This window comes from Amblyomma mixtum, chromosome 10 (genome assembly GCF_055824585.1).
Source record: "Amblyomma mixtum isolate Tamu chromosome 10, ASM5582458v1, whole genome shotgun sequence".
Classification (NCBI taxonomy): domain Eukaryota; kingdom Metazoa; phylum Arthropoda; class Arachnida; order Ixodida; family Ixodidae; genus Amblyomma; species Amblyomma mixtum.
The window spans coordinates 160532378-160557391 of NC_143021.1; the positions used below are offsets into that span (position 1 = coordinate 160532378).

General features: G+C 47.5%; 1 protein-coding gene across 1 annotated transcript in view; it reads left to right on the forward strand.

Annotated features, from left to right (window-relative positions):
* LOC149327525 (uncharacterized) overlaps window positions 1-25014 on the forward strand; it is a 753829-nt gene that overhangs the window by 118655 nt on the left and 610160 nt on the right. Inside the window, exons 6-18 of the mRNA XM_089563244.1 lie at window positions 7412-7474; window positions 7759-7821; window positions 8104-8166; window positions 8358-8420; window positions 8707-8769; window positions 9051-9113; window positions 9396-9449; window positions 9732-9794; window positions 10077-10139; window positions 10761-10823; window positions 11446-11508; window positions 11791-11853; window positions 12135-12197. Coding sequence (XP_089419370.1) covers window positions 7412-7474; window positions 7759-7821; window positions 8104-8166; window positions 8358-8420; window positions 8707-8769; window positions 9051-9113; window positions 9396-9449; window positions 9732-9794; window positions 10077-10139; window positions 10761-10823; window positions 11446-11508; window positions 11791-11853; window positions 12135-12197 — 810 coding nt within the window. The remainder of the gene's footprint in view (window positions 1-7411; window positions 7475-7758; window positions 7822-8103; window positions 8167-8357; window positions 8421-8706; window positions 8770-9050; window positions 9114-9395; window positions 9450-9731; window positions 9795-10076; window positions 10140-10760; window positions 10824-11445; window positions 11509-11790; window positions 11854-12134; window positions 12198-25014) is intronic.

The window sequence follows — 25014 nt, forward strand, 5'->3', positions numbered from 1 at the left end:
GTACTCTTTCTGCCACCTGCGCCAGAAGTGATCAGCTAAACTTTGATGATATCGCCAGCGACGAGTTAGTTGACCCGGTGTTGATGTCGTTGACTCTGTGCTACAGCCCGGGGGCAAGGACGTTAAACGTTTTCCCACGAGAAAATGGGATGGAGTGAGTGGCTCCGGCTCGTGAGCTTCTGCGGACACGTAGGTGAGGGGTCTTGAATTGATCATGGCCTCGATTTCGGTCAAGACTGTAGCGAGCTCCTCGAATGTGCAGAAGCTGTTACCTAAAACCTTCTTCAGAGAAGTCTTCACTGAACGAACCATTCGCTCCCAGAATCCGCCCCACCACGCGGCTCTCTCAACGATAAACTTCCATTTTATCTGGTGGTCTAAGAAATAACTTCGGATCTCTGTGCCACGCAGCGTTGTCCACAGCCATTTCAGGTCTCTCGAAGCGCGCTGAAACGTCTTAGCACTGTCCGAAAATATTACTCGACAGACTCCTCTTCTGGAAATGAACCTCTTGAATGCCATCAGAAAATTGGGCGTAGACATGGCAGTCACCAGTTCTAGGTGCACTGTGCGGGTGACTGCACATGTGAATATGGCGATGTATGACTTCTTGTTGCCTTGATCCCTTGTGTTCAACGGCCCGGCGAAATCAATGCCTGTCACCTCGAATGGTGGAGCTTGGGTTACCCTGTCACGAGGTAAAGGGGCAACTGGCTCCGTGGCAGGGCGGCTGTTGAAACGTTTGCAAATCAAGCATTTTTTCGAAATCCTTTTCACCATCTGTCTTCCCCGAACTATCCAAAACTGCTCTCTCAGCTCTGTGAGAGTCTCAAGTGCACCTGCATGTAGAAGGCGGCGATGGTTGGCGATTATTAAAAGTTCGGTGAAATGATGACCGGCAGGCAGGATTATTGGATGCGTAATGTTGTAGGAGAGGCCAGCATTACTCAAACGTCCCCCAACTCTTAGCACTCCGTCCTCATCGCAGTAAGGTTTCAGATCCCGCAACGGAGAGCTACAGGGCAAGCGTGATGCGCGACGTACGCACTGCAGCTCTTCACCGAAGGCCTCTCGCTGCACCTGACTTATGAGACAAGTCTGTGCTTGGGCGACTTCTTCCGTGGTCAGATATCCACTACGTTTCTGGTGAGGGTTCCTTGAGTTGTGCAAGAATCGCTGCATCCATGCAACAACACGAACAAGTTTAGAGAGGGAGCTGTGCTGTTCCAGTGGCAAGACAGTTTCCTCTGTTGCTACGTTGTGTACCTGCACCGATCTTCTCTCCTCATCTGCCACGGCCATATCAACGTCATTTTCGTGCCTTGGCCAGGCGATGGGCGTTTCTCTGAGCCAAGTAGGTCCATTCCACCAAACGGTGTTTGTCTTGAGGGCTTGTGGACTCACTCCTCGCGTCAGAAAGTCGGCAGGGTTGTCTGCTCCGGGACAGCGATTCCAGGTTTCTGGATCCGTTCGCTGCTGAATTTCCAGCACCCGATTGGCCACAAAAGGCTTCCATTGTTGCGCTGACCCGCGAACCCAATGAAGCGCAATTGTAGAATCACTCCAGAGATGCCATTTGGCAACTGGTAGTTTCAGTGATTGCATCAAGTATTCCTTCAGTCTTGCGCCTATCAGCATTCCCATCAATTCTAATCTGGGAAGAGTGAGCTTCTTAATCGGTGCCACCCGCGATTTGGATAAGATCAGAGTCACGGCTGGGGCCTTGGTTCCCGAGGCACGCAAGTATGCAACTGCCCCGTAAGCCTTCGGACTAGCATCGGCGAAAATGTGAATATCGATGCTGCCGGCATTATGAAGTCCATCGTATCTTCTGGGTACGGTTACTTCAGTCAACTGGTGGAGTTGTGAATGCCACTCCTTCCAAGATGACTGCACTTCTTCAGGTAGGGGTGCGTCCCACTCAACTCCCAGCTCCCAGAGCTTTTGAAACATCAACTTGGCTGTAACAGTGACTGGGGAGATGAGCCCAAGAGGATCGTATATTCGAGCCGACGCCTGAAGAATAAAGCGTTTTGTGTTGCTGTTTTGGTTCAGGAGGTCCAATACGGCCTCTAACGAAAATCCCAAACAGTCATCGTGCTTGTTCCAGACAAGTCCTAACACTCTCGACACACTTGCTGTCGGACATTCCACCTGGTCCAGGGCACCTCCTATCCCGTCGTCGTCAAACAGTTGGAGCAATTTCTTGGAATTCGAGTTCCATTTGCGGAGTGTCATGCTCACTAGACTCATAATTTCCAATGCCTCGTGGTAAAGGTCTTCTGCTTCTTGTTCAGAGTCTGCTCCAGTGATTAGATCATCCACGTAGAGGTTTTCAGCAATTATTGCCGTTGTCTTGGGATGAACACCTGTTGTCGCCAAGTGGTGACGCAAGGTAGCGGCTAGAAGAAACGGACTGCTCGTGCCTCCAAAGGGCACCCTTGTCATTCTCCAGGTCTCTACGAGCGGCCTTGGGTCTTCTTCTGTCGGCATCTGTTCATACCATAAGAATCTCATCGGAACGCGGTCCTCACGACGGACCGCTATCTGCAGGAAAGCCTTTTCGATATCTGCAGTAATGCCGATGCAATGAATTCTGAAATTTAACAAGATTTTCAGGAGATCAGGGTTCAAGTTAGGTCCAGCCTCTAGAACCTGATTTAGAGAGACACCTCCTGGCTCGCTGGATGATGCGTAAAAGACAACCCTGAGCTTGGTGGAAAGGCTGTCAGGCTTAAGAACTGCTCGATGCGGCATGTAATAAATTCTGTTTTCTGAGCTGCTGCCTTCCTCTGCTGGGAGTCGTTCGGCAAACCCTTGATGGAGGTACTGACGTATCGCAGCATCATATTCGTGCATCATTTCCTCGTCCCTCCTTAGCTTCTTGGTCAGGTTGTACAAACGCTTCTCTGCAACTGCCTTGTTATCGCCTAGGTTGAGTTTAACCTGCTTCCACGGTAAGGCGACTTCGTAGCGCCTGTCAACAAGCTTGACAGATGAGGCAAATTCTTTGATGATGTCGTTGTCTTCGTTTTGTTGGGCAACAGGCTCAACAATGCCCATGCTCTCGAGCTCCCAAAACGACTTAAGGTCAGCTGAAAGGCACTGCGCCTCGTCACTCATGCTGGCCCGCAGCACAGCCACGGATGAACAGCTAGCGGTCGAACTACTGAAAGGAATAGGACCTTGCAATGTCCAGCCGAATTCCGTCTTCAGTGCCATTAATGAACCTTGCGGTTTTCGCACGTGGCCAGACGCGAGAGTCCAATAATAATCAGAACCAATAAGAATGCCGATGTCTTTTCTCGTCAGATGACGTGGTGGTACGGTTACATCTGCAAGCTCATTTATCTCTGCTTGAACTCCTTCGATGACCTTTTCGGGAAGAGTCAGCTGGTCAGAGCATATCTCGGGTATCTCTAAAGCTTCGATAGAGTGTTGCTTTCGGTTGTACTGACTTCTCAGCCAAACGCGGACACGCTTCCGTTTGTGCTTAATAGCGTTTCCGGCTCCTCCAAAGGGGTAAATGGTGATGTCTTCTTCTCCCACAACCTCTAACTGGAGTTGGTGCGAGAGCTCTTCGGTCACAAAACTCCTCTGGCTACCCCCGTCAAACAGGAGACGAGTTAGAGTGCTTCGTTGCGGTCCCTCTGTCCATACTTGGGCAGTCTGGAGCAGCACAGTGGGAGCCTTGTCGCTCTTCTTGCCTGTAGCTGAATGCAGTTCGGTTGCTGAGCTGTTAAGTGGTTTCCACGCAGGATCACACATTTGAGTTAAATGCCTTTTGCCGCATATCTTGCACTTCACTCCTTTGTTGCGACATTGTTTCGACGTGTGCCCTTTGACAGAACAGCGGAAGCATCGGCCTGCCTGACGCAATGCCCTCTTCTTTTCTTCCAGAGAAAGCGAGGTCTGGCAGTCTTTGGTCGCGTGATCTTTGGCGGCACAAAATGCACAGGGCTCATTCCGCTTCAGATCACTGGCGGAAAAGAGCGATGCCGCTGAAATCTTTGAAACTCTGGAGTTTTCATTCTCTAATCGTGGTTTCGCATTAATGTTCTTGCTTTCCCGATGACCAACCTGCACCGCCTTCTCCCTGCTTTCAACTTCCTCTTTTAGAAATTCTTGCAGACTTGCAATGCAAAGGATATCCTTCTGCTTTTCTGCTGAACAACGCTTGTGATAATTCATTACAAGGTCGCTTGTCAGCACTCTTAGCAACGCGGAGGTAAGCATTGCGCCGTAGCTGTCTGTTTTGACGCCAAGCGCCGTGAGAGCGGCTATGTTGCGCTGCATGTGGTCATAGAGTCGACGTAGGTCCCTTACCTCCTGCCCGCTTCGTACCGTCGGGAGGTCCAGCAGTTGGGTGAGGTGCTCCTGGATTAGCACATCTGTGCGTCCGAAGCGCTCCTTCAGGAGCTCGATGGCAGTGTTGTAATTGGCTCCTGTAGCTTGAATCCCGGCCACCGCTGCTGCAGCCCTCCCAGTGAGCGCTGACTGCAAATATAAGAACTTCTCGCCGTTGGAAAGGGCATCGTTGCTGTGAATCGCTTGCTGGTACTGCTCCCAGAAGGGCTGCCACTCCGTGGAGGCGCCGCTGAATCGTTGCAGCTCGAGTTTCGGCAACCTGACCTTTGAGCCGGCACCGCTCCGGTTACCGTCGCGAGGCGCCCGTGTAGCATCCGGTCCTGGACTGGCGTTCGCTCGCTGAGCTTCGGCATGTTGGCTGAGTTTTGCAGCGTAGGTGACAATTCTGTCGTTGTACGCGATTGTACGCGTGAAGTTTTCCTCAGCTTCTTCATCAGGCACAAGTGGCTCGATAGCAGCGTCCACCTCGTTGAGCTGTATCTGAAGGGCGCTAAGCCTCGCTGACAGTATGTTGAGAGCCTTTTCGTCAGCGTGCGCCTCTAAAGATGAATCTACCTCAGAAATCAGTTTTGTCACCTGTGATCTCAATGCTCCTCGTTTCTTCTTCAGCCGTTCCATTTCAGCCTCGTTGTAGTGTCAGTCGTCGTCGTAGCGCCAAGCTTGGCTTCAGGTGTGGCGTCTCCAGGCCTCGTTTTAGAGCGTAGGGCGTGGCTTTCCTAGGCCTCGTTCGTGGAACCTTCAGTCCAAGGTGGTTTCACCTCCAAGGATCGTTGCAGTGATGGCCCAGAATTCGTTGTCCCGCCGAGACTTAATGGCCTTGCTGTTTACGCACCGTTGCAGCGTTTTAGTCCCGCGTTTCGGCACCATAAATTTGTGTAAACTTAGAGACGCGCACAAATGACGACACCATTGTTTCGGGTTATAAGCAACGACTGGTGTTTATTGCCGTAAGGCTGCTCCTTGTCGAGCGAGTATAGGTTACATAGGTTGCCAGATTACAAGTCAGAAAAAGCTAGAATGAACAGTTTCTTTATCTCGAGGGCCGAGCTTTTGACGTACCCCGACAATTTTTTTCGGAACCTGCCGGCCTTCTGCCTCCGCAACGGCATTTTGTTTAAGAAAAACCCCAGCACTGTTGACCGAGCGCACCTCCTCGTCGTTCCGGCAGACCTTCGCCCCGATATCCTTCTTGCTTGTCACGATGAGCCTACCTCCGGCCACTTGGGCTTTGCCCGCACACTTCCACGCCTGCCTCAGGCGCATTATTCGCCCAAACGTTTTCACGCCGTCCAACGTTACGTCAGAGGTCGCCGCGATTGCCAACGTCGTAAGGCGCCTCCTCTCAAGCCAGCGGGTTTTGCTCCAACCTATTGAACCGCCTCGTACGCCATTTAATCAAGTCGGTCTCGATCTTCTCGGCCCATTCCCTGCATCATCGGCTGGTCATAAATGGATCACAGTCGCGGCCGACGATTTAACAAGGTATGCGGAAATTAACGCGGTGCAGCGCGGCACGTCATCTGAGATCGCCCAGTTTTTTATGCAACAAATCGTGCTGCATCATGGCGCACCGTCTCACGTAATCACTGATCGAGGTACGTCGTTTATGGCACAGCTCATGCGCGACGTGTTCGAGCTCGGTCACACGAGCCGTCGCAAAACCACTGCCTATCACCCACACACGAACAGGCCCACAGAGAGACTCAACAGAACGATCGCCGACATGATCGCAATGTACATAGACTCCGAGCACAAAACCTGGGACGAGGTTCTCCCGTACGTCACATACGGCTAAAACACGGCCAACAATGAGACGACCCGCTTTACACCATTTCGTCTGGCCTACGGACGTGACGTTCAGACTATGCTGGCTTCCATGCTGCACTGATAAGCACCCACTCGCACCAGACGCCAAGTAGTTCACTCAGTGCGCCGACGAAGCACGTCAACTTGCCCGTATTCACATTCAGCGGCAGCAGAGCACGTATGCGCGCCGCTACAACCTCCGTCATCGGCACGTCGAATACCATTCCGGTGGCCAAGTTTGGGTGTGGACCCCGGTACCCCGCCCCAGCCTAGTCTGAAAAACTGGTGTGCCGTTACTTTGTACCTTACAGAGTTTTGCGCCGCATCACAGAAGTGACGCACGAAGCTCCTCCTGACGGAAGTGTGCAGCCTCATCTTCGCCCACCGCACTCTGAGGTCGTGCACGTAGTCCGCATGAAACCGTACTTCACGCGTTGATGGGCACTACGCTCAATGTTCCGCTAGTTGTGTGCGACACTTGCCCACCTCCCTTGTACATTTTTCTGTGCTTGTGCTGTTGTTTTCTTCCCCCTTCCATTTCTCGTGCTGCAGCCCCACTTTTATTTACTCCCCCTCCCCCTACTTGGGAGGGGGAGTAATGCGACGTAGTGTTGGCAGGTGGCGCTTGAAAAGGAAGACGTTGAACTGCCTCGCTCAGGATGGCTGGAGTATTCTGCTGGTTAGCGACCTCTCGCGCTGTCTTCCGTTACAATATACAGGCTAGCAATGGACGCAGTAAAATTACAAAATTCGTTCATGGGTAGGGGGTAATACGATACACGGAGAACTTCAGAATGGGTTCACAAGGGGTAGGCGCTTAGATGATAGCCTGCTCGTGCTTACCCAATGCATAGAAATAGCTAAAGCAGAAAACAGACCTCTATATTTAGCCTTTCTGGACATAAGCGGTGCATACGACAACAAGAACAGAGAACATCTATGGAACATAATAAAATATGTAGGTATCGGTTATGAGGTAACTCATAACCTTCAGTAACGTTTCTCACAATATCCATGAGAAAGATGGAGCAATATTTGGTAAATACTAGAGCTATATAGTGACGAAGACATGAACCAACCGTGATCTTCTTTCCCATCTACAACTTAGACTACAGTTGGCTGCCTTTGCTGTTCGGAATTGTGAATGATCAAACAAAACAAGGATTTTTCACAACTCATCTATACAGGTCTGAACCTTTAAGAATTGTTGATTCAAAGCGTTCTGTCTTCTCCGCAGGGGCTAGAGAACCAGCGTGCCTTCAAACAGGAAGCAATAGCTGAACTCGAGCGGCAGAAACAGGTGAGTTCGGTGAGAAAAAAAAAGGATTCGTCAATAACGTTTCTCACAATATCCAAAAAGAAGCCGGGACAATATTTTGTAAATACTAGAGCTATATATTGAGAAAGACGTGAACCAACCGTGTTCTTCTTTCTCGTCTAAAACGGAGATTACAGTTGGCTGCCTTTTCTGTTCGGTATTGTGAATGGTCAAACAAAGCAAGCATTTTTCAGAACAGATCGATACAGGTCTGCATGCCTTTAACAATAGAAGTGTTGACACAAAGTGTTGTGTCTTGCACGCAGAAGCTAGAGATCCAGCGGGCCTCGCAACAGGAAGCATTAGATGAAACCGAACGGCAGGAAAAGGTGAGTTCGGTGAGAAAAAAATGACCTTTGTGAAACGTTGCTCACAATATCAAAAATGAAAGCGGACCGATATTTTGTAGATACTAGAGCTGTATAGTGAGGAAGACGTGAAAAAACCGTGATCGTCTTTCTCTTCTACAATGGAGACTACAGTTGGCTGCCATTGCTGCTCGGAATTGTGAATGATCAAACAAAACAAGCATTTTTCAGAACTGATCTATACAGGTCTGCATGCCTTTAAGAATAGAAGTGTTGAGAGAAAGTGTTGCGTCTTCTGCGCAGGGACTAGAGAACCAGTGTGCCTCGAAACAGCAAGAAATAGCTGAACTCGAGCAAAAGAAAGAGGTGAGTTCGGTGAGAAATAAAGGGCCCTTCATTAACGTTTCTCGGAATATCCAAACGAAAAGCGGAAAAATATTTCGTAAATACTGGAGCTGTATAGTGACGAAGCCGTGAACCAACCGCGATCATCTATGCAGGTGTGAGTGCCTCTAACAATAGAAGTGTTGACACGAAGTGTTGTGTCTCGGCCGCAGGAGCTACTGAAGAAGCGTGTCTCGCAACTGGAAGCAATAGCTGAACTCGAACGGAAGAAACAGGTGAGTTCTGTGAGCAAAAATGTACTCTTCAGTAACGTTTCTCACAATATCCGAAGGAAAAGCGCCACAATATTTGGTAAATACTGGAGCTATATAGTGACGAAGACAAGAACCAACCGTGATCATTCATGTTCCTCGTCTACAACGCAGATTACAGTTGGCTGCCTTTGCTATTTGGAATTGTGAAATGTCAAAGTAAACAAGCATTTTACAGAACTGATATATACAGGCCTGCATGCCTTTAACAATAGAAGTGTTGACACAAAGTGTTGCGTCTTGCACGCAGGAGCTAGAGAACCAGCGTGCCTCGCAACAGCAAGCAATAGCTGAACTCGAATGGTGGGAACAGGTGAGTTCGGTGAGAAAAAAAGGAGCCTTCAGTAGCGTTTCTCATATTATCCAATAGGAAGCCAGAACAATATTCTGTAAATACTCCAGCTATATAGCGACGAAGATGTGAACGCACCGTGATATTCTTTCTCGCCTACAACGTAGACTACAGTTGGCTACCTTTGGTGTCGGAATTGTGAATGATCAAACAAAACAAGCATTTTTCAGAATTGTTCTATGCAGGCCTGCGTGCTTCTAACAATAGAACTGTTGACACGAAGTGTTGTGTCTTGCCCGCAGGAGCTAAAGAAGAAGAGTGTCTCGCCACAGCAAGCAATAGATGAACTCGTGCAGCAGAAACAGGTGAGTTCGGCGAGAAAAAAAGGACCCTTTAGTAGCGTTTCTCACATTATCGAATAGGAAGCCAGAACAATATTTTGTAAATAATCCAGCTATATAGCGACGAAGATGTGAACCAATCGTGATCTTCTTTCTCGTCTACAACATAGACTACAGTTGACTTCCTTTGCTGTTCGGAATTGTGAATGATCAAACAAAACAAGCAATTTTCAGAATTGTTCTATGCAGGCCTGCGTGCTTCTAACAATAGAACTGTTGACACGAAGTGTTGTGTCTTGCCCGCAGGAGCTAAAGAAGAAGAGTGTCTCGCAACGGGAAGCAATAGATGAACTCGTGCAGGTGAGTTCTATGAGAAAAAAAGGACCATTCTGTAACGTTTCTCACAATATGAAACGGGAAGCCAGAACAATATTTTGTAAATACTCCAGCTATATACTGATGAACATGTGAACCAATGGTGATCTTCTTTCTCGTCTACAATGTAGACTACATTTGACTCCCTTTCCTGTTCGGAATTGTGTATGATGAAACAAAACATGCATTTTTCAGAAATGATCTATGCAGGTGTGCGTGCCTCTAACAATAGAAGTGTTGACACGAAGTGTTGTGTCTTGCCCGCAGGAGCTCAAGAAGAAGAGTGTCTCGCAACAGGAAGCAATAGATGAACTCGTGCAGCAGAAACAGGTGAGTTCGGTGAGAAAAAAAGGACCCTTCTGCAACGTTTCTCACTATGTGAAATAGGAAGCCAGAACAATATTTTCTAAAAACTCCAGCTATATAGCGACAAAGATGTGAAGCAACCGTGATCTTCTTTCTCGTCTACAACATAGACTACAGTTGGCTCCCTTTGCTATTCGGAATTCTGAATGATCAAACAAAACAAGCATTTTTCAGAATTGATCTATGCAGGCCTGCGTGCCTCTAACAATAGAAGTGTTGACACGAAGTGTTGTGTCTTGCCCGCAGGAGCTAAAGAACCTGCGTGCGTCGCAACAGGAAGCAATAGATTACCTCGTCCAGCAGCAGCAGGTGAGTTTAGTGAGAAAAGAAGGACCCTTCTTTAACGTTTCTCAGAATATGCAATAGGAAGCCTGAACAATATTTTGTAAATACTCCAGCTATATAGCGACGAACACGTGAACCAACCGTGATCTTCTTTCTCGTCTACAATGGAGACTACAGTTGGATGCCTTTGCTGTTCGTATTTGTGAATGATTAAACAAAACCATTTTTCAGAACTGATCTATCCAACTATGGATGCCTTTAACAATAGAAATGTTGACACAAAATGTTGTGTCTTGCAAGCAGGAGCTAGTGAACCAGCGTGCCTCGCAACAGCAAGCAATAGCTGAACTCGAATGGCAGGAAAAGGTGAATTCAGTGATAAAAAAATGAGCCTTCAGTAGCGTTTCTCATATTATCCAATAGGAAGCCACAACAATATTTTGTAAATACTCCAGCTATATAGCGACGACGATGTGAACGAACCGTGATCTTCTTTCTCGTCTACAACGTACACTACAGTTGGCTCCTTTTGACGCTCGGAATTCTCAATTATCAAACAAAACAAGCATTTTTCAGAACTGATCTATGCAGGTTTGCGTGCCTCTAACAATAGAAAAGTTGAAATGAAGTGTGTCTTGCCCGCAGGAGCTACGGAAGAAGATAGTCTCGCAACAGCAAGCAATATATGATCTCGTGCAGCAGAAACAGGTGAGTTCAGTGAGAAAACAAGCACCCATCTGTAACGTTTCTCACAATATGAAATAGGAAGCCAGAACCATATTTTGTAAATACTCCAGCTATATAGCGACGAAGATGTGAACCAACGGTGATCTTATTTCTCGTCTACAACGTAGACTACATTTTCTTTCGTTAAAATTTAAGCAGCGCTAAGTTTCAGGACGAAAACACAGGACGGGCGCAGAAACCTTGCTTACGCGTCTTGCATGCCCAAAAGACGGTGTAATGGACCCAAAAAGGGCACTCACTTCTACAGGTATGAGTCCCTTCCTGAGACAGAAGGCGATGAACCTTGCTCTACAGGTGGCGACTGCGGTGGCGCTCACGCGTAAGTAAGGTGTCAGCGCCCGTCTTGTCATGTCCTCTATGTATTCGTCCTAAAAGTTAGCGCTGCTTAAATTTTAACGGAAGAAAATGCATAACCAACAAGCCCCCCAACGTGTTTAACTAACGTAGACTACAGTTGGCTCCCTCTGCTGTTCGGAATTGTGAATGATGAAACAAAACATGCATTTTTCAGAACTGATCTATGCACGTGTGCGTGCCTCTAACAATAGAAGTGTTGACACGAAGTGTTGTGTCTTGCCCGCAGGAGGTAAAGAAGAAGAGTGCCTCGCGACAGAAAGCAATAGATGAACTCGTGCAGCAGAAACAGGTGAGTTCGCTGAGAAAAAAAGGGCCTTTCAGTAGCGTTTCTCACATTATCCAGTAGGAAGCCAGAACAATATTTTGTAAATACTCCAGCTACATACCGACGAAGATGTGAACCAACCGTTACCTTCTTTCTCGTCTACAACGTAGACTACAGTTGGCACCCTTTGCGGTTCAGACTTGTGAATGAACAAACAGAACAAGCATTTTTCAGAACTGATCTATGCAGGCCTGGGTGCCTCTAACAATAGAAGTGTTGACACGAAGTGTTGTGTCTTGCCCGCAGGAGCTAGAGAACCAGCGCGACTCGCAACAGAAAGCAATAGCTGGACTCGAGCGGCAGAAACTGGTGAGTTCAGTTAGAAAAGAAGCACCCTTCTGTAACCTTTCTCACAATATGCAATAGGAAGCCGGAACAATATTTTGTAAATACTCCAGCTATATAGCGCGAAGACGTGAACCAACCGCGATCTTCTTTCTCGTCTACAATGGAGAATACAGTTAGCTCCCTTTGCTGTCCGGAATTGTGAATGATCAAACAAAACAAGCATTTTTCAGAACTGATCTATGCAGGCCTGGGTGCCTCTAACAATAGAAGTGTTGACACGAAGTGTTGTGTCTTGCCCGCAGGAGCTAGAAAACCAGCGCGACTCGCAACAGAAAGCAATAGCTGGACTCGAGCGGCAGAAACTGGTGAGTTCAGTTAGAAAAGAAGCACCCTTCTGTAACCTTTCTCACAATATGCAATAGGAAGCCGGAACAATATTTTGTAAATACTAGAGCTATATAGCGACGAACACGTGAACCAACCGTGATCTTCTTTCTCGTCTACAACGGTGACTACGGTGTGCTGTCTTTGCTGTTCGGAATTGGGAATGATTAAACAAAACAAGCCTTTTCAGAACAGATCTATATAGGTCTGCGTGGCTCTAACAATGGAAGTGTTGACACGAAGTGTTGTGTCTTGGCCGCAGGAGCTAGAGATGAAGAGTGTCTCGCAAGAGGAAGCAATAGATGAACTCGTACATCAGAAACAGGTGAGTTCAGTGAGAAAAGCTCCACCCTTCCGTAACGTTTCTCACAATATGCAATAGGAAGCGAGAACAATATTTTGTAAATACTCCAGCTATATGGCGGCGAACATGTGATCCAACCGTGATCTTTCTCGTCTACAACGGAGACTACAGTTGGCTCTCTTTGCTGTTCGGAATTGTGAATGATCAAACAAAACAAGCATTTTTCAGAACTGATCTATGCAGGCCTGGGTGCCTCTAACAATAGAAGTGTTGACACGAAGTGTTGTGTCTTGGCCGCAGGAGCTAGAGACGAAGAGTGTCTTGCAACGGAAAGCAATAGATGACCTTGTACAGCAGAAAGAGGTGAGTTCTGTGAGAAAAGAAGCACCCTTCTGTAACGTTTCTCGCAATATGCAATAGGAAGCCAGAACAATATTTTGTAAATACTCCAGCTATATGGCGGCGAACACGTGAACCAACCGTGATGATATTTCTCGTCAACAACAGTGATTACAGTTGGTTGCCTTTGCTGTTCGGAATTATGGAGAATAGAAGTGTTGACACAAGGTGTTGGGTCTTGTCCGCAGTGGCTAGAAAGAGAGCATGCCTCGCAACAGAGAAGAATCGCACAACTGGAGCAGCAGATGGAGGTGACGTTGGTGAGCTACCAGTAAATTCTTAGCTGTGTTCTTAGAGCACGAAGAAAAGAACACTCCTTTAGTGTTTCTCATGGTATTCTTTAATAAATCTCACCAACATTTAATCAATACCTAATACTGACAATGTCGTGAGCCAACCGTGATCTTCTTTCTCGTTTGCAATGGAAGCTGCAGTTGGCTGGCCTTGATGTTCGGAATTGTGAATAAATAAACAAATCAAGCATTTTTGAGTACTGATCTATGCAGTTCTGCATGCCTTTAACAATAGCAGTGCAAAAAAATCTGTGTTTTTACTTTTCTTCCGCACTATTGGTAAAAATATGTCATTGCGTTTGTTTACATTCCTCGCTCCTTTTGGAAACCAGGCAGAAGAACGCAGAGCCAATGAAGAAGCAGCGAAGGCGGTCAACGAAATGGAGACTTTGAAAGAGCACCATGCCACAGAGTTGAAGGTGATCTCGGGAGGTTGTTTGTTTTAGGGCGTTTATATGAGTAGCGTTCTGTTTTCGCGGACCTTGCTCTTAGGGGTGTTTGAACAATATTGCCAAAAAGTGCTTTTTTGCTGAAAAACAGTTGCGCAGGCGCCAAACATTCAGGAAGATAGGCTTAGAACATGTAGCCACATAAGTGACGGATTCACATAACATGAAAATTTTTGTCTTCTTATTTAGAGATGGTAAGAAATGTGCACTGAAATGTATTTGAAAGAAAATGAATTTCAATGAATCAGCGCAAAAAACGAGATCTAAGAGGAAAGAGGACAAACTCTGCCCGGTTGTACAATTGAAAGTTGATTAACCGACACTACCACGTTCATAATCTCAATGCGATGTGAAAGAGGAAAAATGGTAGTAAACAAAAGAAAACACAGCTGGACAGGATTTCAACGGTAATGCCAAGCCAAAAAGGTTATAGAAAGATTATAAATGTTCTACATTCGTATAACAAACCTAATAACCGTAACTGTACCGGTGTCATCTTGGCATTAACTGTTAACACCCGTGCATTTGTGGTTGTTTTGGTTTGCGCCCCCCTTACCGCATGCGGATACCTCGAGATCATAAATGCGGTATTCTTGTTTAACAAACTTTCAATTGGGAAGCAGCGTCATGTTTTTGCATTCTTTGTTTGTGCGTGTTTTTGGCGCTCGGTTGTTTAAGTTTGAATTCTTTCACACTAGCCTACTTCCTCTTCCTAACAAGAATGCTGTCTGCATATGTGTCTGAATTGCGGGCACAAATCGTAAGAAAAGAAATAAAGCCAACCACTCCTACAAGTTTCGTTTAGCGAGCAAAAGATTTCTGCTAAGCACAGCTCAAGTCAGGTTCCTGTTCGTGCACATTGCTTGTTGCGTTAGTTTATGGGGTTTATCGTCCCACAGCGACTCAGGCTATGAGGAGCGTTGCAATGAAGGGCTCTGGTAATTTCGACCACCTGTAGTTCTTTAACGTGCACTGATATCCCACAGTTCACGGGCCTCTAGAATTTCGCCTCCATCGAAATTCCACCGCCGCGGCCCGGATCGTACTCGGGTCTTTCGGGTCAGCATCCGAGCACTAATCACTAGGTTAATTCGGCGGCTGCTTGTTGCGTCTTTACCGCAGCATCGAACTGTTCCGGGGCCGTCTCCTGTTTTTATTTGCTTGATGAGATCTGGCGTCAGCAGGCTGCGGGAGGTACTTCTTTTGAGACTATTACGCCCAATTGGGATTGATTCATTAGCGCGTTGTCATCAAATGAACGTTACTAAGTTTTATTGACAACAGAGCATTCCTGTCTACGAAAAGTAAACAAAATAATGAAGTGCGGGCGTGAACTTGACCGGATTTCATCGCGAACTGATGTCGCATAACCACGACAGCTCTTTTTTTCTTTTTCCGCAAAGTCCTTTGAGGCTAGCATGTGCCGTCACTCAATCGAAACTGTGATCGCAGAGTAGTTTTTGGACTTGAGTAGTTTGAATCGAATGTTTGAAATATTTTAGAGTACTGTTAAGTCCAGTTTTATCTCCCATAAATGTGCTGTTGCTGTCGGAAAAACTGCACCGTCTAATAAAGAATCGCAGAATTCATCATTACTGAGAAGAGGAATTGCTACAGTTTGTCCTCTGTTTCCATGAGGAACTTCAAGGAAATAAAAAAGTGTTTATTTGATCTCACATATTCATTTCACTACAAAATGGAAATATTCTGCTTTTTCATGAACTATTTTTGACATGACCAGCTTTTCTGCCATCTGATATGTATAGGCCACTAGGCAAATGCACTACCAACTGCATGTTACAAAACTGGATACCTTTAACATCGACACTGATACAGCATTTTCCGTCCCTCAAGGGGGGTCTCGATGAAATGCGCAGATCATATTCGTTTTTTTTTATTGGAATTGCAATGTAGTCAATGCAGTTGAACCGGATCTCTGGTTCTACAGAAGACTGGCAAAGCCATGCAGGAGAAATTCTTGAGGTCGATGTAACGTGGGATGTCGGTGCACGTTAAAGAACGCCAGGTTGCCGAAATTTCTTGATCCCTTCACTATAGCGTCCCTCATAACCTGAGTCCCTTTGTGACTTTAAACCCTCCCAAACCACAAACCTATATTTCTTAACCCACTAAATCCACAAAACTTAACCCACACAATGTACAGCTTGCACAGAGAATGTTTAGAGCCTTCTGAACTGATGTTTTAGATTTACTGAGTGAAACAGTGGTTCCCTAAACGTAACACTCTAATTTGTATATTTTAAGTGACATGAATGACTGCATAAGAAATAGGAGAAAAGCGTTATATGGTGCACTAGTAATGAAACCTGGTGGCATCACTTTACACGAAAAGTGGTCCTTGAAATCCCCAAGGATGTCATCAGCGAAGTAAATAGTTGGAATTGAATTGAAGTTGAAATGGTAGGAATTGAGCCAACGACCTTCAGATTGCGACATCAGCACACAACTAGCATGCCATACTAACGCGTTGCTAGTTTCCGAATAAATCGAACCTAGTGAGTGCGTTGCCTTATGACTGTATGGTAATTAATTGGTAGCTTTGTCATTAGAAATTAAGAAACGTAATGTATATTAAAAAGTAACGCGTTCGCCTTCCAAACTAGTAAGTAATCTTAACTGTGTTCTGTATTTTTTTTGTTACATGAAAATGCCGTTTTGGGTTCGGAGTGACATTAGCGGTTGTCTTTATGTGCACTATATTGCAGAGTCTTGAGGAGCGACTCCGGACTCAGCACCAGCAGAAGGAGCGGAAGCTCTGCGAACAGGTATGCATACAGTAGATACAGATACCTCGCCGCGTTAGAAAAAGAAGCTAGGATAAGGAAGAACAGGCTGCTACGCATTACACAATGCAGCGCCTGCGTCATAAAACTGATTACCTTGCTCAAAAACCTTTTGGGACCGTACCATCGGTGTGACGGCTTCGATGTCTGTTTCGGTGAGTTTCTCATACCCTTTATCACCATAAAAAACCCACAAAAAGGAAGGCGGACGCACAGAAAGAAAGCACAATTGCGCGGACAAGGAAATTTGTGCTTGAAAAATTGGGAGCTAAAAGATCCGGTTAGTGTTGTTGGAGACAGGGGCTTTCGATAAAAGACGCTGACGATGTCTGGGTAGCATTTGCTGCCGAAGGAAATCTTTGTTCTGTCATCTTCATGAAAGGCATTCGCCATCTGAAAGCCGAGCTCGGAGTGTTCAATGTGACGCTTGAGTGGAGCCCATGGTAGTCCCTATACACGAGGGTTTGCCATTGCCACTTGGAACTTGGAGTGCAAAGGTTATTATCCACTCGTGCTGCACTGAGTGCGGCACGAGTACATGATAAAGGAAAGTGCCCACCGGAGCAGAAATAAATGTTCTCAAGACAGGAACGGCTTACACACTGTCAGCAGGTACAACTACCAACGCACGTTCAACACGTTCCCCGCTTCGGACCCAAGTTCGCTATCAGCTCAGTTGCGTTGTATTCTCCATCCGCCGTTCGTTTTCTGTAAGTTACGATGAAGAGAGAGAGGGAAAAGACTTGAGTTCAGTTTAATCTTCACGTGGCGATGTGAGGAAACTTTTGATTATGATAAAATCGGATTTCTTGATGGATTGATGGTTCGGACTCGCAAAACAATCGTATTACTCGACGGCGGGACAAGAAGATTAACTATTTAGTAACAGATGAATAAACAAGAAGAAATAAGCAAGGAGAAAAGTATTTACTACTTGACTGAACAGTTGATTACACGAAATCAGCCCCACTTAACCGAGAGCGTTCCCTTTTAAGCCTTCTGTGTCCGCCCTTGGCGGGGACAGCAACCAATAATAAAACAAGCGACACTTTTCGCCAATCGATGCTTGGCGAAAGGACAATTAAGTTTCCGTCAGCCAATCAAAGACTGGGGAAAGGATGTTAGCTAATCAAATACTTGGGAAAGGAGAGGTACCGAGCACGCATACAAACAGCACTGAACTCGCTGCCTTCCGAACCTCTGCCTTCCTCTTCGTTTCCCCTCTCCGCGCACGTGCATACGAGACGCACGTATGACACGGGAACAACCAATGAAGATTCGTTACAAAAAGAAAAGGAGAAATGTCGCTGAGGGGTCCAGCGTCCAGTGGCAACTACAGCTCAACTATGGGCGTCTTCTGAGTATCCGACGCTCATAGACTCATCGGCGCCGCATCGCGTTTCGATCGTCCACCGTACACCGGCGTCCTCACAGTAATCCGCAGGGACGCGAGAAGGTTAAAAAAAAACATCCACTCGCCACAAACACGACGACTGCAGACATTCAAACACTGTACTGTAGAAAGCTGCGCGCTAGAAAGTATCTGTGGTGGGGAGGCAAGACGGAAACAGAACGAGTGTTCTGACGACGATGCCGCCAGCGCCAATAGAGCAGCCACCGCGTCTCCGTCGTGCGTCCGCGGTTCCATGAATTCGGTAACCCTTCGACCGGGGACAGCTGCACATGTCAATTTCGCTCCGTGCACTGTGCTGGAGGCTGGATGACACATCGAAACGAAAAGTTCAGCGAACTTCACACCTCCCAACCAAGAATGCCACACGGACACTTGTTGTCAGTGAGACATTAAAGTTCACCCACGGTGTCCGAGAACAAAACTACACAAACACACGCACATGTATGCCAGCTGTCCAATCATTCCACCAACACGCATACATGCGCGCATACAGCAGTTATTTCAACCCGCACACTCAACGTCGGAAACCGATCTGCACATTCCAGAATCCACCATGTGAGATCGGTGCCCCAAAAACTGACAACAATTACATATAGCCGCCTATGTGTCAAAACAAAACTTCTTGCTTTTCCACTTTGTCCAGAAGATTGGAACAAAATGCGAAATTATCCAAAAGAACGCCGGTTACAAAGGCTGCCGCCGCTATCGGATGGACGTTATCGCTTTCCACAAAATCAGTAGAGCTAACTGACTGTCTGTACGCTACGAGGATTGCTACTGCTATCGTGTTTGCGATCGCCCTTTTTAACTTCACATTAGGGTTACGCCTGTCATCAGCTATATCACATGGAGTTTCAGGCAGCTGCTTCCTTTCTGGCTGTTGTATCAGCGAGTGCGTCTCAACTGCTACGAACCTCCCTGCACCTTCAGCGTGATCTGCTGTCACTGCATACAGTGTCAGCACCGACTCGCCGACCACGTCGACTTTGGCATTTAGCTTACCTGCGCCTGCAAAGAGTGCTCCCGCTATCAGATTTACGTTTCCCTTTTCTGGAGCGTTACTGCTGCCTCTGCGTGAGCGCCAATCTGCTCTGGCTTGATGCTGAACTCCTCTTCACGAGCAGGTGCCTCCTGGGCCTGCTGTATCTCTGCATGTTCTGACCGCAGGAGCATCATGGACGTGAATGACGCCCCTATGCCGTCAGCCATCTCTTCTGACACGGCGCCCAGTGTTAGGACCTGCTGACTAACCGTTGCAGCCTCCACAGCTGCTGATATCGGCCCGCACGTTGGACCAGCGTCTGCTACCTGAGGAACGCCACATTCTTCCTTTGTTTCATCGGAGCACTAACCCCTAGAAAGTGAATGAATCGTTCCTCCTGTTAGCGTAACTTCGGTCCCCGAATCCACACGTGCTTCAGTACTATGACCTTTGGTATGCAAGTAGCCGGATGCCGCATCATCCCTCATATCTGTTTGCCTGGCCTTACCAACCATCATCTCCGATTGGGAACATAGCTTGTCAGGCATCTCTACATGATCTGCTATTTTGCACACGTCTCTCCTAACCACGGCAACTTCCTGCTCTTGCTTTAAGTCCGGACAGTCAATCATGAAATGCCCAAATTTCATGCAGCCGAACCATAGAACTGCAGCAAACAACATCTCGCTATCAGCTTTCATCATCTGGTTTAATTTCATCTGCAACTGTGCAAGCTTTGTCTTTTCTAGCTCAATTACAAGTTTCAACTTTTCAATTTCAAGCAGCTTTTCTGCCCCCTCGATCTCCACGCGTCGCATCATGCCCTCCCGATCACACCGTGAGGCAGCCATCTCCGTTTTACGTGCTATCGTTTCTAGTACGTAAACGCTACACTGACATGGTGAATTCGGAGAAAGCAGAAAGGTGTCCTACCTTTCTCGATGCTCCGTCGATCGCACTGCTGTCGCAATCGGCGTGATGAGAGCGGACTCCCAGGAAGGTAGACGCACACGGGTACGTCCCACAGGAGCTCACTGCCTTGGAACTCGCTTCGCTTGGTCGCCTGGTTCTTGCTCTGAACTTTTCGATGTGCACGCCTGGTTCCATTCAGCAGCTTGCTGTCTCGAACACTCGGTGGCTTGTCTTCGCCCGGTTCCTTCAGCTCCTCGCTGACTTGAGCTTCCGGCGTCCTCTCGAACTCGACGTGCGTTCTTGAAGCGTCTCGATGTCTATTCCTCGACGCAGCTTCGCGTTTCCTCCTTTAGGACGGGCTACTCTGTAGCTTGGCCACCAACTTGTCCTTCTCACCTTCCGTGCAATGCCTCGAGTAGAAAGACGTTGCGATCCTGTCACGACTGCGCCAATTGAGTTTCCCTTTCACGTGGCGTTGTCAGGAAACATTTCATGATGATGAAATCGGATTTCTTGATGCATTGATGGTTCGGACTCGCAAACAATCACATTACTCGACGGCGGGGCAAGAAGATTAACCATTTATTAACACATGAATAAACAAGAAGAAAAAAGCAAGGAGAGAAGTATTTACAACGACTGAACCGTTGATTACACGAATTCAGTCCCACTAAACCGAGAGCGATCCCTTTTAAGCCTTCTGTCTCCGCCCTTGGGAGGGAAAGCAACCAATAATAAAACAGGCGACACTTCTCACCAATCGATGCTTAGGGAAAAGACAATAATGTTTCTGTCAGCCAATCAAAGACTGGGGAAAGGATGTTAGCTAATCAAATACTTGGTAAAGGAGAGGTACCGAGCACACATACACACAGCACTGAACTCGCTGCCTTCCGAACCTCTTCCTTCCTCTTCGTTTCCCCTCTCCGCGCACGTGCATACGAGACGCACGGATGACACGGCAACAACCACTGAAGGTTCCTTACAAAAAGAAAAGGAAATCTGTCGTTGAGGGGTCCAGCGTCCAGTGGCAACTTAAGCTTAACTATGGGCCCCTTTTGAGTATCCGACGCTCATAGACCCATCGGTGCCGCATCGCGTTCCGATCGTCCACCGTACACCTGCGTCCTCACAGTAGTCCACAGGGACGCCAGATTGCTGAAAAAAACCATCTACTGGCCACAAACACGACGACTGCAGGCATTTAAACACTGCACTATAGAAAGCTGCGCGCTAGAAAGTATCTGTGGTGGGGAGGCAAGAAGGAGACAGAACGGGCGCTCTGGCGACGATGCCGTTAGCAACAATTGAGTAGCCACGAAGCGCGGCTTCGGCTGCTTATCTGCTTTTATTGCGAAAGCAATACTGCTGGCAGTTTGAGCCCTTCAGCGTCGTCCCGGCGGTCTAAACACGTTTGACCTTTAGCATGACCTCCGCTGTGACGTCACGCCAGACGGAGAGAGACAGAGCCCCAACTCGTCTCGTCGCGGTCGTCCCAGCGTAACCACGGTGCGCCGAGCAGCAGCTGCGCGCTGCTGCCGCGAGGAGGCGCTCGCTGGGATGACGTCACGCCAGACGGAGAGAGACAGAGCCCCAACTCGTCTCGTCGCGGTCGTCCTAGCGTAACCACGGTGCGCCGAGCAGCAGCTGCGCACCGCTGCCGCGAGGAGGCGCTCGCTATGATGACGTCACGCCAGACAGAGATACAGTATATTGGGCTCCGACCCAGCTCGTCGCAGTCGTCCCGGCGTAACCACGCTGTGCGTTTCAGCCAGGCCATGTCGTCAGACATGCACAAGACAAGGCTGCAACGATTCGCTCAAGCTAGGAAACGACGGCGGGATGAAGAAACGGATGAAGTTGCTTTCGCAATTTCCCGGCTTAACCAAGCTGAGCCTCTGCCAATTTTTTCAGCCAGCGTCCGCTTCGGCGGACGTGGTTGTTGCTGCGACGCGCGTCATTTCTTTCCGTTTTCTCTTTCCTCTCTGCTTTTAACTCTCCTCTATCTGCACATGGCAGCGGTGGTGGCTCGGCTGGAGCCAGTTGGCACGCCCGTGCACTTTTCTTTTCATTCTTCTCTCAGTTGCAACAACAACTACAGCCACCGCGTCTCCATCGTGCGTCCGCGGTTCCATGAATTCGGTAACCCTTTGACCGGGGACAGGTGCACATGTTAAAGTTTCGCTCCGTGCACTGTGCTGGAGGCTGGATGACACATCGAAAAGTTCAGCAAACTTCACAGCTTGTAATTAAAAAAAGAAAAATCGACCGGCTTTGAAAGACCGCTGGCGTGATACCCTGCATGGGGATGGGAATTTGGGAGATAAAGGCAGACGGAAACTCGTGCGGAAAATGTAAAGTAAAAATAAAAACGGTAGAAGATAAAATGCGGCTATTAAATGCGTGCTAAAGTGTATCGGCGTGTGATGACGCTACATATGAAATTGTGAAGTCCGAAGTCCGGCAAATAAGATAACAAAGTTCACAGCGTGAAGAATGTATGAGTTTTGGACTGTAAACTTGGGTCGCTGACCACGTCAAAAGAGGAGGTAAGTTGACGTCTGGGAACCGCTACGGGTTTCTTGTTCCTTATGAAGAAGGAACCCGTAGCGGTTCCCAGACGTCAACTAACCCCCGTTTTTTGATGTGGTCAGCGACCCAAGTTTACATTCTACTAGCCACTACCTGACCAGACGGGATTCTGTCAAGCCCTGGATTACATTACATGTATGCGTTTATCGGTCAAGGTGGAATTACAGCTTGTCAAGATGTCCAATATCCTTTAAATATGCAAACAAAAAGTTCATTGCATGCCTCTGTTACTAGGGCAGAGTAAAGGACCTAAAACACTGTCCATTGGTCGAACAACTGGGGAGAGCTTCTCCATGGAACAACCATAGTACGCACGCTCGTCGGAACTCAAGCAGGATATGTTCCACGGTTTAAATTGAGCCGCTGTTGTCACAAAGCGGCCTGTCATTTGACCGAAACGGTATCGCAAGCCGTTTGTCAAGGCAGCGTTCAGGCGAAGTCGGTGATAAAGTGTTTCCACATAGCGAGAAATTCTGGTTGGGTGTCTTGATCTCAGATGGGCGTCGACTGAATAGAGAAATTGTCAGTGATGTGCCGACAAGCTCCAGAGCCGATGCGTTCCTTCGGAAGCAAATATTTTTTCCATTTGGGACGCATCCTGATATTTCGTGCAGAAAATCCGAATGTATCTCGGATGCTGGTGGCTCTTTCGATGGAGGCGAAATGCTGGAGTGCCATGGGCTGTGCGATATCACTGCAGGTTAGAAAACCCCGGGTGGTCGAAATTATCTGGAGCCCTCCCTAACGGCGTCCTACCCTGAGTCGCTATGGGACGTTAAACTCCATGAAATAAAAATCAACCCACTGAAAGTCTTAGGCCTAACAGCTGTAAAAAGAATATGAGCCACCATAACGCCGTGCTGTTCAAGGTCGATATTTCACGCTATATATAAGACACTGTGAGCCAGCATCAATTGATTAACCACATTAAATGCACTGCAGCAAGAGCCGTTTGCGGAACATAGGCCTTCCGCTGCACACGATATGAAACTCTTAATCGCCTCGTGCCATGTGGAAACATTGTTGTTACCATGTGCGACGCGCAGTCCTAAGACGCCGCAGAAACACTTCGAAGCTTCTCTCGGACACTTTGTGCGGGGATGTGTACAAATTACCAGTTGTTAAAAAGAAGTGCCCGACACCACACCTACAATGGGGAGATACCGTTATCGTACCGTTATGGGATGAATTAAAATTATTTGAATTTATAGAACAAAATGATATCTGTGGCTGCTCTCGCTCAATATCATGTCTGACGCAGCACAACTCAAGCATTGCAAGTTTTCCTCTGTTTGCACCTTAATGACTAATCATTAATCAGTGAAGAGTGTATTGCAGAGAGACTTAACAACACTGGTGCTGCTTGTGGAAAATAATTGCTCTGCTCGCTCTTGTGCTCTTACATCAAATGCTGGAGCGTGCCACTGTCCCTGTTTAGATTGCTACCACTATGATTCCCTGAAAACCGAGTGCAAATGAACTGATAGTGCAGGGGATAGGTGTTCTTGAAAACCCCAATACCTGCAAAAATGCATTTTATGAAGTCGAGAGTGTGACGGAATCCCGTCTAGGGGGGGGGGGGGGGGGGTGTACATTAAAAAAAAACGGAGACCAGTTGCCGAACGAAAGAGAAATTCCCTGGAGTTGTCTACACCATCCCTTGCGCAGATTGCAACGGTGTCAACATCGGAGAAACTGGAAGTTGTAAGAAGCGCTTACAACAACATGCTCGTGATGTGCAGAATGCAAATACCTGCAACAACGCCTTGGCAGAGCACGCGGTGACGCAAAATCGCAAAACCGATTGGGAAAAGGCGCGAATCATCGAGAAAGAAAAACTGACAGCATCACGGCTTTATCTTGAGTACCTGGTGATACAGACGACGTCACACACGCTAAATCGTAACGAGGGCAATCTTAACCCGATTTACGCGCGATCCTTAGCGCGATACTGTAGCTTTTAAAGACGAACCCTCTTTGTAGGATTCCACTGTGAACAAGGCCCCCGTTCTGGGCGCCGAAACGTCAATTTTAATTTTCATTTTACTGGTCGGCGTCTCCGGTTCTTGCAAAACATTTCTGCATTTCCATTAACAGTGTCTGCATTGCATTGCACTGCCAGTAATGGGAGTAGGAAACATGCGTAATGAATAGAAGCTGTCGCTGCTGCATTGCAACAAGAATCATTCCTGTTTTGTCGGGCTAACTGGTGGCGTCGTAAGATCTAATATTTCAGTGGCTGCGTGTGGAGAATGGGCAGAAGGTCACTTCATGATACGCCACTCCGTTTCCACCATTTTAAGGAAAATGAGCATTTATTTATAGCGGTGTAGCTTGTGGCTTCTGCAGGAGGCTGCAAAAGCTCATACTACGGTTACCACTCCGTAAGGCGAGATTCGTGGTGGTTAATATAACGTGGCGTATCATAACCACCACAGAATTTCGTGTGGTTAACATAACGTGGTTATTTTTGTCCGGCACATTGCGCGTGGCGTCACTCCGCTTTCACTCGTGGCCTCGCTGCGCTACGAGCACTAGGCCTGAGAGGTTGTTTTTGCCTGCTGATATGACGTAATGCATGACACCACAGCGTAATGCATGACACCACAGCGTTCGTTCAAATCAACATGGTGAAATAAAAAAAAAGCA